The sequence below is a fragment of the Sus scrofa genome, chromosome 10 (genome assembly GCF_054392235.1).
Source record: "Sus scrofa isolate SSC_HxYL_T2T_F1_AM1 chromosome 10, Sscrofa_HxYL_maternal_Yorkshire_Landrace_v2.0, whole genome shotgun sequence".
Lineage (NCBI taxonomy): Eukaryota > Metazoa > Chordata > Mammalia > Artiodactyla > Suidae > Sus > Sus scrofa.
The window spans coordinates 87,635,221-87,655,153 of NC_139392.1; the positions used below are offsets into that span (position 1 = coordinate 87,635,221).

At 43.8% G+C, this 19,933-nt stretch overlaps 1 protein-coding gene across 22 annotated transcripts in view; it reads right to left on the minus strand.

Moving 5' to 3' along the window:
- The window catches only part of CELF2 (CUGBP Elav-like family member 2), an 872,498-nt gene that overhangs the window by 412,115 nt on the left and 440,450 nt on the right, over positions 1-19,933 (minus strand). For 17 of the 22 annotated variants that reach the window (XR_014817160.1, NM_001445143.1, NM_001445140.1 and 14 more), the window contains 1 exon segment: positions 7,641-7,676. Coding sequence is in view for 5 of the 22 variants with exons in the window: in NM_001445132.1 (NP_001432061.1) it covers positions 7,641-7,676 (36 nt within the window). In the remaining 17 variants the exon portion in view is untranslated. 22 annotated transcript variants of the gene reach the window in all.

Sequence of the window (19,933 nt, forward strand, 5' to 3'; positions counted from 1 at the left end):
CAGATGAGGGCACTTCAAATTCAAGCTTTTATGCATTCAGTCAAAGATCTATTCACTCAAAGACTGATGGAAGTATTTATAAAGAGCCTACTATGTTCTAGGCACTGCAAGATGGTGGGGAAAAACCATGAAGAATGGTGGGATCTTGGTGTTTCCTACTTAGTGGAGAATGTCTAAAAATCCTCAGTTAACTCAAATATCAATGACACAATGCTAGGGAAGCCCAGGGCAGCTCAGCATGTAGAGTCCAGCAGAGGAGGAAGCATGGGCAGACAGACTGAGATAGGATGGCCAGTGAGCAAGGGAGAAAACTTTGAGAGTTTGGTGTTCCAGAAACTAGGAAGGTGTTTCATGGAGAGGAAGATGTCCCTACTCTGAGTGCAGCCAAGTGACCAAATAAAAGAACAGATAAATGGCCACTGCTAGATGGAAATTGCTGTTGACCTTGACCAGGCCAGTTTAGTAAAATGGAAGGGTCTGAGCCCAGCTGGAATAGGCTGAGGATTAAGTCAGAGAAGAGTTCTTGTGGCAGAGTCCATTCCTTAAGTGTGTAAAGCCATTTTTCCCTTACCATGATTCCTTCCTTCCTCCCTGATGACAGAATATGTCTCTCATTATAAGGGCTGCAAATACCAGAAACCCGATTTCCCCTCCCTAACAGCTTAGGCATGGGCAAGAAATTCTTCTCTAATACAGAAATACATGAGAGAAAAATGCCCTTCTTCACTGGATGTGGTCCCGTCTTCATGTGATAGCTGGAGCTATGGCAGTCATTTGTGAGCATGAGGCACATCATGCCCAACATGCTAAGGATGGCAGAGGAAAAAGAGAGAATACGCCAGGGTACCACATTAAGCTTGGGTCTTCTCAGACCTCTTGAACTATAGCTACAAACTCAATCTTCATTTTCCATCTGGATACAGCTATAATGTCTTTTATTAAATGGATTCAACCTGGGAAAAAATAATAAAGATATTGTAAAAGAAAGATTTAGGTAGGAAAGAATTCAGCCACAGACTATGAGTGGGGGATACACTGTAAAAAGTTGGAAGCTGGGATTGGGGCAGGGAAGAAGAAAGAATACATCTTACCAACTGCAGCTGAGGCCTCAGAGTAGGTGTGCAGTATCATGGTGGGTGCTGGAAGCAGGAAACTGGGCAGTGTAAGGTTTGGAAAACACTCACTTTGGCCAGAGGGCTTGTTTTTCATTGTTAGACAAATCGTGAATCTGAGAGAGGGAAGCTCTAGGAGTTTTAAGGTCTGGGAGTACTGTGGGGTTCTATGTGGAGAACTTCAGCCCTTTTTATTCTTTCCCCAAATCCTTTCCATAAGTTTGCCCAGATGACTCCTCTTAAGCAACTGCTTAGAACATTTCCTGGGTGAACAGTATCAAAGGGAATAATAGCCCCTTCGACGGGTGTCTACACCCTTCACATCAACCAGTCAACTTCCACAGACCTCTTCTTGGTTCGCATTCCATCCAACAAGATGGCACTACTTCCTGTTCCCTGTACACATCCCTGCACGCCTCCCCTGGGTGATGACATTCTCTCCCTGTGGAGTGCACAGCCCTGTCCCCTACCGCATGGTCAGACCTGACCCATCGGTAAACCTGCTCAGAAGGCTGACTCACGATGCTGTTCTTGCTTCTCCCAATCAGAAGTGGCCCATCTTGTGGGTGAACTCCCTAGTGCCTTTTATTAGCTATGTCTTTATACCTTTCTCATGGCATGAAGCAACTTCCACCTAACACTGTACTGTCCTGTACCTGCTACACTAGACTACGGCACCCAGGAGGAGAGAGGATGACCAGCTTGTTTCCTCCCATGGAGCCTATAACCACTCTTGGCGTTCAGCTAGTGTTCAATGCTTCTTTACTGAATGAATGAATAAATAATGAATGTTGTACATATTGAACTGCACCCTATCTGGATCATAGGAAGTTGGGAAAATTATTCTTTCTTGGGGGTTATAAATAAGATAGGAAATGTTCATCAGTTCTAGATTACTTAGCAAGAGGTTGACTTGGAAATATCAACGTTTTTTCCCCTACTTCTTCCAGCCCCTGGGCCATGGCAACCACTTTTCTACTCTCTGTTTCTACGTGTTTGAATTTTTTTTTAAAGAGTCCACATATAAGTGATATCATGCAGTATTTGTCTTTCTCTGTCCGGCCTTCTTCACTTAGTATAATGCCCTTAAGGTCTATCCGTGTTGTCACAAATGGCAGAATTCCTCCCTTCTCATAGCCAAATAACACTCCAGTGTATGTATACACCATAACTTTTTTTTTGTTTGTTTTTTTGACTTTTCTAAGGCTGTTCCCATGGCATATGGGGGTTCCCAGGTCCAATCAGAGCTGTAGCCACTGGCCTACACCAGAGCCACAGCAATACGGGATCTGAGCCACATCTGCAACCTACACCACAGCTCACGGCAACGCTGGATCCTTAACCCACTGAGCAAGGGCAGGGATGGAACCCGCAACCTCACGGTTCCTAGTCGGATTGTTAGCCACTGTGCCACGATGGGAACTCCAACACCATAACTTCTTTATTCACTCATCCACTGACAGACACTTAGGTTGTTTCATGTCGTGGCTATTATGAATACTGCTGCAAAGAACATGAGGGTGTGGATATCTTTCTTGAGATCCAGTCTTCATTTCCTTTGGATATATACCCGGAAGTTGTAATGCTGGATCATACAGCATTTCTACCTTTAACTTTTTGAGGAACCTCCATACTGTTTTCCATAGTACTGCACCAATTTATATTCCCACCAACAGTGCACATCCACCACTCCCAACACTTGTTGTCTCTTGTCTTTTTGATGACAGCCATTCTAACAGGTATGAGGTGATACCTTATTGTGGTCTTGGTTTGCACTTCCATGATGACTAGTGATATCATGCACCTTTTCATGTCCCTGTTGGCCATCTGTATGTTCTCTTTGGGAAAATGTCTATTCAGGTCCTCTGTCCATTTTTAAAATCAGACTGTTGGATTTTTTTTTTTTTTTTTTGCTATTGAATTGTGTGCGTTCTTTACATATTTTGGATATTAAGCCCTTACTAGACATATAATTTGCAAATATTTTCTCCCATTCCATAGGCTGCCTTTTCATTTCATTGACGGGTTTTCTGTGCTATGCCAAAGCTCTTTAGTGTGATATGGTCCCATTTGTTTACTTTTTCTTTTGTTGCCCTTGCTTTTGGTGTCACCAACAGTCTCATCTTCTAATTTTGAAAGGTCTTTCAGAAGATAGCATCCTGATTGAGGACAAGGAGAAGTATGAGAATCTGTTATCTACCCAAGCCCTTCACAGGGGACTGAACATCTAACTGAAAACCTACAGAACACAAGTGGTGAGCTGAGCTGGCAGAAATGGCTTTGATTCTCTTTGTTTCCAAATTTCCCCTTTGCTGCTACCAGACTAGTCTCGCACCCAGGACTGAGAAATGGGGCCAATCAGAAGGTTCAGTCTTGCCTTTCCACTACCTAGAATCCATTGAGCTCAATTTTCAGATAACAGAGACCAATAACTGAAGACCCAAATTCCATAAGTGAAACTGCCATGTCATGACTTTTATCTCTGAGAGTCACACAAACCAAGCAGTTCTAACTTCTTGGTAGAGGATCTCAAGCGAGAGTCCTCTGGTGTCTAGCAATGTTCTGAGCACTGGGGGTTCCATTGCTCCCCTGACTGCTTGCATTTCCTGACCTTCTCAGAAGAGACACAGAAAAAAGATCAAGGTACTGGATTAAAGCAGAAGAAATCAGGTAAGTTTTTCTTTCATAACTTTCATCTTTGGCCCATACCTCCATTGATTTCTGCTAAAATCTAGTAAAAGATGGCACCTTCTTCATATTTTAGTTACGGTAAGCTTCATTTACTAATACTTCAGTTCCTCAAAGAGCGTCCTGACTTCTGGGTGTTGTGCTTTAAAAACTGCTTATGAATCTCTACTGAGGACCTTAAGATGCTTCTATTATGGTCTCTTAAATAGCTTTATTTCCTATACTGTTTCGTTTATGTGGAGAAACAGTAGACTGTGTTTGAAGGATTAAAACACTCTCTCTTTTTCAAAAACAGCCACTAGTACTGCAGGATGACAGCAAAACCTCTGTTAATATAAACCTTGTTTACATCTTTATTCTGCTATCCCCCCAAAAAACTTTTCTGTCTATATCGGCATCCTTTATATTAAAAGCCCAGCTTACCATAACTAATTCAGGGCCTCCATTCCATTTGAACAACTGGGGTTTTACCATGATTTAATTAAAACACATCTCCCTAAATTAAACACCTTTCCCTATTAAAAGAAACTCTTAAAAGGCATGCTTGCAATGGAAAAAGCAATTGTCAAGCTTGCTAAATTGCCATTTCCTACAGAAAAAAAAAAGAGAGGAGTTACATGTAAGATTAAAAATGACCATTTTCACAGCTTAAGAAATGGACCCATACATCCCTTTTCCAGGATACTTCAAGACAAAGAGGACAACATGGGTAAGACATATAGTCAGTTTAATATGTGTTTTAATCCTGAGAAGATCATTAGTTTTAATATTTATAATGTAATTACAACGCTTAGGCATGTTGCTCATAGAATCTATTTTTTTTTTCTGGTGACATATTATTACCAGGCTTTAATTTCAGCAAAGGCAAGAATCCAAAAACACATTTAGGTTATCATTAGTAAGGAAAGACAAACCCGTGTCTGTTCAAGCGCCTTGCACATACATCTCATCTCAACTTCAATGCATTTTTAACAACCAAGACACAATCCACTGCTGCATGATTTGCACCTTTTCTCAGGACATTATCAACCAGCGGCCAGCTACATAAGGCAATGAACGTTGATGGGAGGTCCCATAATGGCCCAGTGGTAACAATCCTGACTAGTATCCATGAGGACTCAGGTTCAATCCCAGGCTTCGCTCAGTGGGTTGAAGATCTGAGTTGCCGTTGCCAAGAGGTGTGGCGTAGGTTGCAGATATGGCTCGGATCCCGCGTTGCTGTGGCTGTGGTGTAGGCCGCAGCTGCAGCTCAGATTGGAGTCCTAGCCTGGAAACTTCCATATGCTGTGGGTGTGGCCCTAAAAAATTAAAAAAAAAAAAAAAAGTTGAAATACCTCACTTTTGTGCACAATGTGGAAATGGCCTTTCAGAAAATTTCAAGACAAAGTCAAGGAAAACCAAAGCATAACATGCCACCGTCTTCCTTTCCGGCCACCTCGGACTAGTTAACAGTTGCCTGAATTGCAATTTTCCATCTTTTTCTAGATGTCACAGCATAAGCGCGCTTTTATGACTAAAAGGATAAAACCCCCAAGTGTCATGTCCCACTCATCATTAGCAGACAAACAAACAAGAGTCATGACAGGTGCCTTGTTCTAAATGCACCAAGGTTTTCCAGGCCTCGTTTGCACTCTCCCAGTGACAGGCTGAAGAAATTGCAAAAAAAAAAAAAAAAGGCTGAAGGCTGAACACCTGCTTGAATTCTACAAGACTGTACAAACAAATGCCCGCTAGCAGAAGAAACAGTCTGTATACCAAAAGTATTCATCATCCAGTCGTCACACGATGTCAGGTTCCTGTGAGGGAGGGAAATAATTCTCAAAGGACAATGTCCTGCACTGCACCCCCCACCCTCCCACCCCACCTCGAGGAAGCCAAAAGAAAACCTAAAGCTACCTTAGAAGAAGAACTGAGAAATAACTGGCATATTCTCTCTCACACCCTTAGGGCCACGAAGGACAAGGACTGTGAACGGCAGGTAGGATGGGATTGTTGTCATGTTTATTTTCAACGTGATGCAATATTACAGGAAGACAAATTCACGGGGAAAAAACAAAGTAGGCTCAATACTAAAATACCTCCTGCACAGCTCAAGAAGAGAGCAGGTTTCCTCTAGTAATAAACCAGCTACAACAGAAGATGACTCGCGGTGCATGTGGGCATTGCCACTTGGTATTCACAACAGAACTCTACTTAATAGAATTCAGGGTGCACACCAGATCTCTCAGACATCGGAGTAATTTTTATCTGCCTGATTACAGCTCCGCACAGGTCTCATCTGACAATACCGGGGTGGCCCACTCCCGAGTCCTTCTAGAAAAGGGTCAAAGTCATCCGTCATTCCATTATTTGGGGATTAACTTCTTCACCACAAACACAAGCAGATACACAACTCCTGCTCTGCCAGAAAACGAGGGGGGCCCAGGTCTCCACGGTGGACTCTCTCCGGGGGGGTAAAAGCACAACGAAAGCCAACTCAGTGGGGACACGTGCACCAGCACAGACCGCGCGCTTTTAACCCCGGAAACCAGCACCCGGTTGAAACGCTTCCTTGGGATGTCATCCAAGAATTAAGACATACAGTCATTTAAACATTTGGATCACAGTAAACAGGTTTTTGGCACTACGAATCACGATCCTATAAGCAGAGAGTTTCTTTACATTGAAGAAAAAAAAGCCACCAAATGTGCTTATCGACCGTGACAGATGGTAAGGATGTGTGCTTCCCCCTGTTCCCTAATGCTGTTCGTTATCACACTCTACGTGCTTCTTCTGGTTCTGGGAGTCTCTTGATTTCTGTTTCCAGCAGTTCCCGGGCAAAACCCTAGGCCCTATTCATTCCTTCACAGACATGAGCGCCTTCAAGGACTCTGGCCCAATGCGAGGTGCTGTATGATGCGATGCCCAGGAATTTTTGCTTCCTTTTTTTTCTTCTAATTAATAGTGGCAATCATTTCTGATGGCCAGTTGTCTATAAGTTGCATTTCGTTAATTACCTCTTCTCTCATATAGTGACATAAGATATTCAAAATACAAGACATGGAATAATTTACATATTGATTTTTTTTCCCCTGGTGAGATAGTAACTATATATTTAAATGATGATATGGATTACCAATGCATTTATGTATTCTATTATTTTATTTTTTTGCTTTTTAGGGCCGCACCTGAGGCACATGGAAGTTCCCAGGCTAAGGGTCAAATCGGAGCTGCAGTTGCTGGCCTGCATCAGAGCCACAGCAACGCAGGATCCAAGCTGCGTCGGTGACCTACACCACAGCTCACAGCAATACCGGATCCTTAACCCACTGAGTGAGGCCAGGGATCCAACCCACATCCTCAGGGATGCTAGTCAGATTCATTTCCACTGCGCCACAATGGGAACTCCTCAATGCATTTATATTATCATCAAAACTATGGTGAGAGTTCTTAAGCGGAAGCTCAAAATTCTTTCATGAGTCTATAAATCCTTGAACGCGGTGGATATACTGAAGAAAAAACAATTTGATGCATCTTTAGATCGTCAACATTTGTGGATATAATAAAGGAACGGCATATTTATGGAGAATTTAGCTCAAATATACCTACAGCGGTATGTGATGTCACTTCAACGGAATGAGAATCATTTCTCTAAGTCATACGTGGGCATCACTCCCATTACCTTTGTCGCGTCACTTACACACTCTCATACACAGTTTTGGGCAGTTACACGGTGAAGCACAAGGTCAAAGTCTAACATGAGGAAGAGCAAACGAAGAGGACCTCTCCAAGAGGATACCGTTCTCGTTTCAGGCTGCGTATCAGAACTCACGGACAAAACAAGCAAAGCACACGGCTCACCTTGGTAGACTTCCAGCTAACTCTGTGGTTGTCTCTCTGGAAGAAAAAGAAGATAAGCATAATTAGCTTATTTTGGTAACTTATAAAAATGTGTTTCATAAAGCCATAATCTAGTGCCCCAAGGCATTTTGCTATCATATGTGTGCAGAAGATCCTGTACATGCAGCTGCTTCTAAATTTAAAATTGACTAATCACATTTCTGGTTAATTCCTATAAACGTTTCCAGGGTTAATTTCCAAGGAAATTTCACACACGTGCAAAATGCCCGCCTCTGCTTTCTGGCCATAGAGCTCAACTGAGTTGACGATATTAATGTTTTTAAATGTACAATGTACAGAAGGAAGATAGGAGACAAAAGAATTCCAAGCCACATTTTAGATCTTTTCCACTTAAACAAAGCACCTGTATCCTCTTTCCAAAAATCATTTAGGAGCACATTCCTTTGAAGGTGTGTTGGTGATCTCTGTCACCTGAGGTTTGCGAACGAAATGTGCATCACAAAATGCAATTCTTTCAGCAGCAAAGGACTGTTTTTCATTTCTTTGTTATAATGTCCTACCAGGTGGGATTGTTAAAGGCAGATGCTATGATCACTCAAATGATAAGTCACTGATGGAAGCTCTGTAGCATATGAGTAAGAGTGACAGAGACATACTTTAGAACTAATCTCCTCCTAATTGCAGTATCTTATCTTTTGATTGCAGATGTCTTCTTGGAAGGACTGGGAAGCAAGGAGAAGGAGGAAGAGATGGGGGATTACTGCTGAGATATTCCAAAAGTGGAGGTGGGCTTAACTTGAGGCAGAAGGCTTTAGATCACAATTCTTAGGATCAGTGATGTGTCATTTTCTTCATGTCATGTAAGAAGAATCCCTTTGAGAATCTCATAAGATGTGGTATACATATACAATGGAATACTATGCAGCCCTAAAAAAAGAATGAAATAGGAGTCCCCACAGTGGCACAGGGGAAACAATCCAACTAGGAACCATGAGGTTGTGGGTTCAATCCCTGGGATCACTCAGTGGGTTAAGGATCTGGTGTTTCTGTGAGCTGAGGTCACAGATGTGGCTCAGATCTGATGTGGCTGTGGCTGGCAGCTGTAGCTCCAAGTGGACCCCTAGCCTGGGAAACTCCATGTGCCAAAGGTGAGGACCTAAAAAGCAAAAAAAAAAAAAAAAAAAAAAGAAAGAAAGAATGAAAGAATGCCATTCTCAGCAACATGGACGGACCTAGAGATTATCATACTAAGTGAAGTAGTCAGACCAAGACAAATATCATATGATATCATTTATATGTGGAATCTAAAATATGACACAAATGAACTTATTTACAAAACAGAAGCAGACGCATAGACACAGAAAACCAACTTATGGTTATCAAAGGGACAGTGGTGGTTGGCAGGGGAGAGATAAATTAGGAATTTGGGATCAGCAGATACAAAGTTATGTATGAAATAGATAGACAGCAAGGTCCTACTGTATAGCACAAGGAACTATATTCAATAGCCTGTGATAAACCATAATGGAAATGAATATGAAAAAGAATCACTGAGTCACTTTGCTGTTCAGCAGAAATTAACACCACATTGTAAATCAACTGTATTTCAATCAAATTGAAAAAACTACGATGGAAAAGAAAAACGACCTTATTAAAGATACAAATGCCTCATGTAGAAAAAATAAGGACATGCGCGTAAGTACACACAAAAAATGTGGTGTGCAATTACAAATGGTTCATGGATCTCCAAAAGCTAACATGTCAGCCCTGGATTAAGAGTCTCAGCATCACATCGTCTTTACACCCTCGTCTTGTCAATCCAAAGGACGCCTCCTCGTCTCTAGAACTCCCTGGCCTATAATGTGGGACAGTACCTGGGCACCGCAGGGACATGCTGGTTCCCATAGAGCCATACTGCCTTAAGATTATAAGTGATTATGATTTATGCTCCCAGATAACCACATAATATTAAACCTTCAGCTTTTCTTTCTTTTTTTTTTTTCTGTCTTTTTGCCTTTTCTAGGGCCGCTCCCATGGCATATGGAGGTTCCCAGGCTAGGGTCAAATCAGAGCTGTAGCCGCCGGCCTACACCACAGCCACAGCAATGTGAGATCCGAGCTGCGTCTGTGACCTACACCATGGCTCACGGCAACGCCGGATCCTTAACCCACTGAGCAAGGCCAGGGCTCAAACCTGCAACCTCATGGTTCCTAGTCAGATTCATTAACCACTGCGCCACAATGGGAACTCCCAGCTTTTATTGATATAGAAGCTGGCTTTCGACAGGATGTTTCTGCTCCTTCTAGAAAACCAGCTGAAAGCACTGTCCACAACTCTGCTGAAGGCCTCCCATGTATGCATCTCTTCTAAGAGTTCAGTGACTGCATAAGAAATTTCTCTTACGAAACAGTATGCAAGTGTGGGTAACGCCCCACCCCCCAGCTAAGAAGCTCCCCTCCCCTTCCTTTATCTTGTGTGTCACCACAGAAATAATAAAATATAATTTTATTCTATTCTATTTTATTATTTATCATTTTGTCCCTTGAGCCCAGCCTAAAGGAGTACTCCCCAAATATTTGTTCAATTTGAAAGGAATGAATTGATGAATTTTTCTAATCTTCCTGTTGACCTTGTGGGTTAGATCTGCATTTAGAACTTGATCATGGCAACAGCAGCATCCCAGGATCCCATTAAGGCACAAGGACCTCTCCTTCTTTAACTCTTTATTTTTGCTTCCAGATTATACATCTTTTAATATTATGAGTTCCCCTAGAATCTTTTTTTTTTTTTTTTTTTTTTTTTTGGCTGTACCTACAACACATGGAAGTTCCTGGGTCAGGGGTAAATCTTGTACCTCAGCAGTGACAGGAGCCACAGCAGTGACAATGCCGGATCCATAACCCAATGAACCACGGGAAACTCCCCCTGGTCTATTTTAAAACTATGTTGGAGCTACATTATAATAAATCTATATAAACTACAGCAAAGCAGTTACTTCTCAGTCTAGGCACAATCATGATGTTTTGGGCCCAAAATCCTTTCTTGGGAGCAGGTGTCCTGGGCCTTACGGATGTTTAGCAGTATCGTGGCCTCTACCCACATGATGCCATTTGGGTACCACCCCTCCCCCCAGGCTGTGACAATCAAATGGCCAGTGGGGACCTGCTGTGTATAGATAGCACAGGGAACTCTACCCAAGAGTCTGTGATAATCCATGTGCAGAAAGAATCTGAAAAAGAGTGAATGTATGTGCATGTATAACTGACTCACTTTGTTGTGCAACAGAAATTATCACAACATTGTAAATCAACTATACTTCAAAAAACCTTTAAAAAATGCAAAAAACGTCTTCAGGCAGTCCCCATCGTGGATGAGTGGTTTAAGAACCCAACTGGTATCCATGAGGATGAGGGTTCAATCCCTGACCTCGATCAGTGGGTTAAAGAGCCAGCGTTGCATGAGCTGCAGTGAAGGTCCAGACAGGGCTCAGATCCCACGTTGCTGCGTGGCTGTGGCGTAGGCTGGCAGTTATGGGGCTGATTCAACCCTTAGCCTGGGAACTTCCATATACTGCAGATGTGCCTCCCCCCTCAAAAAAAAAAAAAAAAACCCCAAAAAGCCTCGAAAAAAAAAAAAGTCTTCAGACATTGCCAAGTGTCCCCTGAGGGCAAAACTGCCCTCCAAGGAGAGGCACTACAACAGAGAAACAGAATCCGAGTGCCTGCAACTGCTGTCCATTTCAAAACCTTCCTGGATCAACCAACAATCTCCATTCCCTTGGAAAAACACAGTGGCCGAGGCCTCTCAGGAGTGCCTGCTTCACTCAGCTCCATCACCGGAGTCTGCACACACACCAAGAGTAGGCTGGGGCTCTCCTCCACTCTTCATGCAGGTGGGACTCATTCTCATCTTTGCATTTAATTAAACGTGATGTAAAACTGATGAAATAGGAGTCTGGAAAAGTTCTTGCTTCTATGAAAACTAAGTTGGGTTCTTTGGAAAGATTAAAAACATCCAGCAGCTTAAGAAAAACCAACAGTGAATTAGGACTAGAAGCAAGACAAATATAAATATTGGGGAGAAAAAAAAAGACATGGTTGCCACAAAGTTTCTCCAAGTTCTCGTTCCTCTTAAAAAATAAACTAGAGGAGGTCCTTGGCAGTGCGGCAGCTTAAGCTGTTGTCACGGCAGTGGCTCGGGTTCGATCCCTGGCCTGAGAATTTCCATATGCTCTGGGCATGGCCAAAAAAAAAAAAAAAAAAAATCACCTCAAAAAACCTAGAAATTCCTAGGTGATGACTTATAGGTGTGATTTAGATGCAAAAGACAATGCAGAACTCTGTTTAACAGACCCACACACTCAAGGGGCTGGCCTTGCCTTTCTAGCCAAAGACAAATGCTATAAAAAATAGTTATGCTCTCTACATACTTAGCACTAGCAGGGGAAAATTATGTTTTATACAACCATGCCCTCAAAAATTTACATTAGAATTACAGACATTACTTCACAGGAAAAGTAATTTGGGGTGAACATGAATGAATGGGTAAACACAGTTTAAATTACAAGACATTACTGAAAAGTCTGATGAGGCCATTGGAGCTTGAGACTCCACGATTAAAAAAAAAAAAAATACAGAGAAAGAACCATTGCATGTGACAACAGCAATGCAGCAAGGCCTCACTGACCAATCATCATTTTTGAGATCCTCTGAACACCAGAGCTTTTAAAACCCTAGCTTGTTGGGTAAAAACATCATCTGAACTGTTCACATTTTCATGAATTTATACCTTTTGTAAAGAAACCTTCGAGGAAAACAAATTTAGCATAAGTGGCCATGCTTCGTCTAGATAATGCTCCTTCATAACCCAGTTGACAGAACTTAGAGAAAACGCCATACAGAAAAACTTGAGGGCAGTAAGACTACTCTTATGATATCATAATGGGAGACACAGGTCATTCTATATTTATCCAGGTCCAGAGAAGGTACAGCACCAGGACTGAACCCTAAGTAAACTGTGGACTCTGGGTGATGGTGCCATGTCAACACAGGCCCATCCATTGTAACAAATGTACGGCTCTAGCGGGGGATGTTGATAAGGATTAACATTATGGGGCTGTGCATGGGGGCGGGGGCAGAAGGCATATATAAAATCTCTGTGCCTGCCCCTCAGGTGTGCTATAAACCTAAAACTGCTCTAAATAAATAAATAAATAAAGTCTACTTTAAAAAAGACGGTGCCGAAATGACCATGCTTGTTTCGATGAACTTGGATAGGTCGAAAGGTTCATTAATGGCCATGCTTGTTTCAACGACCTTGAATAGGTTGAAAGGTTCATTCAGGTCCTAAGCATAAATCATCATTGTCACCAATATTTACTCATCCAACACATTCACTGAGCACTTCGCATATGTTTGACACAAACCATGCTGGCTGCTTTCAGAGGCACCAAGAGGACTTAAAGCCTGATCCTTCACTGCAAGCATTTTGCTCCAACAAAAGATATTACGTGAGGTATGAAGTAGTGAGTATTTTTGAATTTTCCACTAAGGAAAGCTTCTCTAAGTCAAAGACCATGTCATATTCAAGATTGCTGAATATCCAGTGCCTGGCACATCGCAGACACTCATCCCTATAAGAGCAAGAGAACCAGAAAGCACTCTCCACTGGCAGGGGCATCCCAGCTTCCTCATTCCTTAAAATGCCCGTTTCAGTGACAGCAATATCCGGCATTTCATTGCACTAATTTTCTTTCCTTAGTCGTCATCATCAAGATAATCTGATATCAAGAAGAGAGTGGAAGGCTACCAACTGACTGAAAACAATGATGAAAAAAAAATGACCAAATGAAGTCACATGTTCCAAGGAACAGAGTTGCCCTAGGGACCAAGAAACAGACCAAAATGGCGGAGGGTGTGCGCTTCCAATGGGTCCAATATCCTTGGGCAATTCCCTCTGCCCTGAGGGGTGTCTAAGTCCCAGAAGAGAATCATAATTCGGCCCTGCCCTTTGATCTAGAGTTGCCGGATCCATTGTCAGTGTGAACGAACAGAAAAGCTCCCTGCAGCTTTCAAGTTGGGCTATACATTCCATTTTATCTAAGGGGGAACCAATAAATAAAACCAGAAGAGACAAGTACCTTTCAAAAGCAGACAGGTGTCCCGTGTGGAGGATGCCATTTGGGGAGATTATTTCACATTCCTTAAAAAAAAAAAACTTTCATTTTAAAGGGGTAGAATGTTTGCCAGGGGCCACAGAGTGATGCCAACTATTCTCAAGTGTCTGAAACAGAGCCCTCCCTTGTCCCCTACCGTCCATCCCATGCCTGGACTGTGCCAAGAGTTCTTTTTTTAGGAAGGGTTGAAGCAAGGGCGCACCATCTATTTCTGCGCAGCTTTGCCAGTTTCCAAGATTTGTTGATGACTATAAAACAGAGGACGCGAGAGCCCCCTTCGAATCGTGTGTCAGCACAATCAGTATGTCTAAGACCTGGACGTTGCTCCCCACCGCTACGTCCAGATCTTCCCAAAGGACAGAGATTTTTCGAAAAGGTTAAAATTCCTTGTATTTTCCTTGCCTGTTGGGCAAGTGATTTCAACATTCTGGTCGTAGGAGGCGTGAGGTTTTCTTTATTTTAATTAAGGGTGAAAGTGTTACAATTGAGCAGATTTTGTCCTTTTTTCTTCTTTCTTTTTTTGGTCACCCAGTGCTTGGGGCAAATTGTGGGCTTTTCACATTGGATGTATTTCCAAATAATACATAGATAAAAAGATTAGCTTCAAGGCATCATTACAAATTCATATATTAATTTAGAACCGGTTAACTTTCTTCGTATATGCTGAACCTTCACTCTGGGAAATTTAGAACACCTTGGGGATTAAAGTTTCCTTTCGGATAAAAAAGCGCAAAGCCACTGCTCCTTCCCCTCAACCCAACTTCCTTCTCTCTCATCATTTCGGTCTTTATCCGCTACTTTTGGTCCTTCATTCCTTCCCTCCCACTTTTATTCTTCCTCAATTTTCACTCCCATGATTAAAATATCCGTGTGTGTGTGTGTGTGTGTAAACCCAAGCAATTACTCTCACATGGTGATATGTACACAACACACACACACACACACATCCTAGAGCTCACATTGATTGGGTGCTTTTTTAATCCTAGTCACTATTTTAGGCCATTTATACGTGGTTACTCAATCCTTCTAAAAGCCTCATGATGTCTTTACTATGACTAAGCTACAACAGAGCTGAGGAAAATGAGACAGAAAAATGTCAAATTGCTTCCCAAGGCTGCACAGCTGGTGACAGACAGAGCCAGGACTTGCCCTAGGCGCCCTGGCCCCAAAGCCCATGCTTTGGGTCATGATGCCACACTGCTAGTCAGTATCTACCAGGTCCGAGGTACACATATGACACACCCATTCCTGCGTTCTGGGAGGGGGGGGGTCCTGTGCTAGAACAGAGAACATCCCCCCAAAGCAGTCCGACTGTTAGGAACTTTACAAGCTAAAAGGGAGGGCTAGACAGGAAACCAAGGAGCAAAGGGATACTTAGCACGCTCTTACCTAGTACAGGTCGTGAAGAATGGGGCAAGGGAGACAGTACAGACGGTAAGTCCTAAGTGGGTATTAGTTCTATCAGGGCTCAGGAAGGGCCCACAGAGAAGGAGACAGGGTGACCACGTGAAGGCAGGAAACACCACCCTCACCTTCGCTTCTTTTTTTAAAATTTTTTTTCCATTATCGGGGATTTACGGTGTTCTGTCAATTTTCTACTGTACAGCAATGGTGACCCCGTGACACATACAAGGATACATCCTCTTTGCTCCCATTATCAGGCTCCATCACAAGTGACTAGATACAGTTCCCGGTGCTATGCAGCAGGATCTCATGGCTTATCCATTCCAAAGGCAACAGTCTGCACCTCTTAACCCCGCGTTCCCAGTCCATCCCACTCCCTCCCCTTTGGCAACCACAAGTCGGTTCTCCAAGTCCATGAGTTTCTTTTCTGTGGAAAGGTTCATTTGTGCCATATATGAGATTCCAGATGGAAGTGATAGCATATGGTGTCTGTCTTTCTCTTTCTGACTTGCTTCCCACCGTCATTTCTTCTGTCCCTTTCTTCCTTCCAGCTCTTGCCTTTCATTCCTCTTTCCGGCAGCAACTATTCACCCCATACCCGGTGCAGGGAGCTGGCAATACTAGATGGCGCTGTGGTTTTAATAAGTGCTGGTTGGTCTGGATCTGTACCTTCCTAATACTGCCAAACCAGAAGGGGAGACGAGACCCTCAGAGAAACTCACCCAGTCACTTAGAAAACTGCGGGTCTCGGAGTTCCCGTCGTGGCGCAGTGGTTAACGAATCCGACTAGGAACCATGAGGTTGCGGGTTCGGTCCCTGGCCTTGCTCAGTGGGTTAACGATCCGGCGTTGCCGTGAGCTGTGGTGTAGGTCGCAGACGCGGCTCGGATCCCGCGTTGCTGTGGCTCTGGCGTAGGTTGGTGGCTACAGCTCCGATTCGACCCCTAGCCTGGGAACCTCCATATGCCGCGGGAGCGGCCCAAAGAAATAGCAAAAAGACAAAAAAATAAATAAATAAATAAATAAAATAAATAAAAAAAAATAAAAAAAGAAAACTGCGGGTCTCGACACGAAACATATCACTAGAGGCCGGCCAGCCTCTCCAATCCACTCGGGCGAGGAGGTGGATGAAATACCAGCCCCCAGCATCCACAGAAGTGGGACCCGTCTGCAGACAGGCATCCTGAGGTACCACCCCCAGCTCTTCCTGTCCAGCCCGCGCTCGCTCACAGGGGTGACATCTCCCCCACCAGGTGGCGTTTCTCTTTCTATCCCTTTGGCATTTGGCTCAGGACGGTGGTAGCCCCGTGGAGAGGTGGACCATCTGCCCCCCCCCCAAGCCTCTGGAAACGGGGTCCTCCTGGGGGCTGATGGGAACTCACATCTGGCTGCAGGCAGTCAGGCAGGCAGTGTGGGCTGTTGGAAGACTGGCAGCATTAAGATTAAGTTAATCTAATCACCAGAGTGTGGCTCAGTGGGTTACGAGCCTAACTAGTATCCATGAGGATGTGGGTTCGCTCCCTGGCCTCGCTCAGTGGGTTAAGGATCCAGCATTGCCATGAGCTGCAGTGTAAACTGCAGATGAGGCTCAGATCTGGCATTGCTGGGGCTGTGGTGTAGGCTGGGAGCTGCAGCTCAGATTCAACCCTTAGCCTGAGAACTTCCATACGCCACAGGTGTGGCTCTAAAAAGCAAAAAAAATCTAATCACTGACCCATCTAGCCTCCTTCTGCCTCAGCCAGTCTTATTTGGAGTCCTTCCTAAGATGAGACATGGCTCTGGCTTTCTCCATTTTATCTTCGGATTCCTCATATAAACTACCTGCAAATGTATGTCCCTGGCTGTGTTCCTGGGCTCAGGGGCTCCCAGAACAAAATCACCCAGGGTTACCTAATCAGATCTGCCACAGATACCAGGGCACCTTGACTGGCATCCGTGGGGACGGCTGATGGTTAAACAGCACCCCTGTCCCTTCCATCATTTGGAGATTGTGTTCAGGGCTTTTGTTTTCTCTTCTTTCAAAAACAATGTCATCTTGACACTTAGGAATGCACCTGAGAAAAGGAGGGCTGTCCTGGACTTTGCTGGTGGTATTAGGTTTCTCTCTCTCCCTCTCTCTCTTTTTTCTTTTTAGGGTCCACTGCAGCCTATGGCAGTTCGCAGGCCAGGGGTCGAATCAGAGCTGCCCCTGCTGGCCTACACCACAGCCACAGCAACAGCCAGATCCAAGCTGCATCTGTGACCTACACCCTAGCTCACGGCAACACCGGATCCTTAACCCATTCAGCGGGGCCAGGGGTTGAACCTGCATCCTCATGGATACTAAGTCAGGTTCTTAACCTGCTGAGCCCCAACAGGAACTCCAAGTTTTATCTCTTCATTGTCCTTTTCCTGCTCTGTGAATCCAGCACTGTGAAATGACGTGATCCAATTATGAATCAGCCATTCCTGCTCATGGAAACTCACTTATTTAGGCTCCAGCAGTGGCGAAGGTACCAGCTCAGGACGACAGTCACGGAGCCTTTCATTTACCAACTTGTCCTCTCGGAGGAGACAGAAGGCAAAAGCAAAGCCACACGGACAGGACATGCCACGGAAGGCCGTGTTTCTTAAAGCTTTGTTGACAAAATGACATCACTCCCCCCAGATAGAAACAAAAAAGGGGGATTTCCTTCCAACACTCTGCCTCTGCCAGGGGGAAGGGGTGTCAGCATTTAGTATTGCTATGACTGGGCTAAAAGCATTACTGCAGTTCATAAGTGAGCTTCTTAAGGGAAAACATGCCCCCTAAATTATTACGCGAAAATAATATTTTTTTCCTTGATAAATCAGTTTAAAGGGAGGTCCATTGTGCAAAAAAGCCTAATTTTTCTCTATGAGCTCCCAGAGACATAATATCACCAGTAAGGCCTCTTAATGAGAGAAAATCATCCCCACTCCTGATAAGTTCTGGATCAAAGAGGGATTTGCAAATACCAGCCTGCACTGTAATGTTTGACTAATGGCCTAATCCATCAACCGGCATGTTTGGGTATTGAGTTCATTAGCATTTACCATTAGCATTTATTTATTCATTTGTTCAACAAATATTTCTACAGCTCCTACTATGTTCCTCTTTCTCTGTGCTGGGGATGGAGCAGGAAGGGAATACACATGGACCCCTCCTTCACAAGGCTGACCATCCGGTGGGAAAGCCATAGCAACCAACGCTCACACACAGGCATGCCTAGGTGATGATGGCAGGGTGGGCTTTTCTCTGCCCCCATCTCTTGAAGGCCCTCTTCTGCAGAGGTTTCTGGGAAAACAAATCCGGAGCAACCTCATCAGTAGAGCTACGGTAAAGTCCTGCCTGATGACACAGGCTTTGGCAAGAGGAAGGATATTTTGTCTTAGAGATGCTGCTATTTCCAGGAATCTAAAACACTAAAGCTACTGCCCAGGCCAAGGTAGATGTGAGAGCTTGCAGGACGTCCTGGGCTTTTCCGGGGTGGGTGATGGCCTAGGGGAGGGCAGCAGAGGACCAAAGGCACGCGGAGGATGGGGGGTGGGAGAGAAGAAGGCGGCTTCTGACAGCCGGTCAAACTCCACGTGGGATGGAGCAACTTAGTGGAAAAAATGGAGAGAGGGTTTCACCAGCTGGACCCCTGGTTGGACACTGGCTATGAGTCTGGTCACTTCCTCTCTCCTTACAGACAGGCCCTGCCCAGCCCTGGGGGCTGTCAGGCTTTGAGGAAGACAAGTGGAGGTCAGCCCTCTTGGCCTTGTCTGTTTCTACCCAATATCCTACGTAATGAACGGAATTCTATTCAAGGAGCAGAGTGGCCATGACTTCTGCCACAAAGACAGCCCCATCACAGAGCTGGCTTCCCTCTGTGTGGACCTGGCCTCCAAGCTGTAGTCAGGAATGGGGCTCAGGCCAAGGCATTAAATTTTTTTAATTATTAAAATTTTATTTTAACGTATTTTTTAATTTAAAAAATACACCAGAAATTCTGTCAAACTTGACTCTGGCTAAAGGGTTAAAAGCTCACAGCAGCCATATATGAAAATTGAAAAACTGATTAAGTCCAACAAGGGTTTAATCTTCAAAATATACAAACAACTCATACAACTCATAGCAAATCCCCCCACACACAATCCAATAGAAAAATGGGCAGAAAACCTAAACAGACATTTCTCCAAAGAAGACATACAGATGGCCAATGAGCACATGAAAAAATGCTCATCATCACTGATTATTACAGAAATGCAAATCAAAACTAGTATGAGGTACCACCTAGCACCTGTCAGAACGACTATCTACAAATAACAAATGATGGAGAAGAAAAGGGAACCCTCCTACACTCTTGGTGGGCATGTAAATTGGTACAAACACTCTGGAAAACAGTAGGGAGGTTCCTCAGAAAACTCAACATAGAACTACCATGTGATCCAGCAATCCCACTCCTGGGCATATATCAAGACAAAACGTTCATTCAAAAGGATACATGCACCCCTATGTTCAGTGCAGCACAAATTCACAACAGCCAAGACATGGAAACAACCTCAATGTCCATCAACAGATGAATGGATTAAGAAGATGTGGTGCATATACATAATGGAATACAACTCAGCCATAAAAAAGGACAAAGTAATGCCATTTGCAGCAACATGGATACAACTAGAGCTTCTCATACTAAGTGAAGTAAGTCAGAAAGAGAAAGACAAATATCAT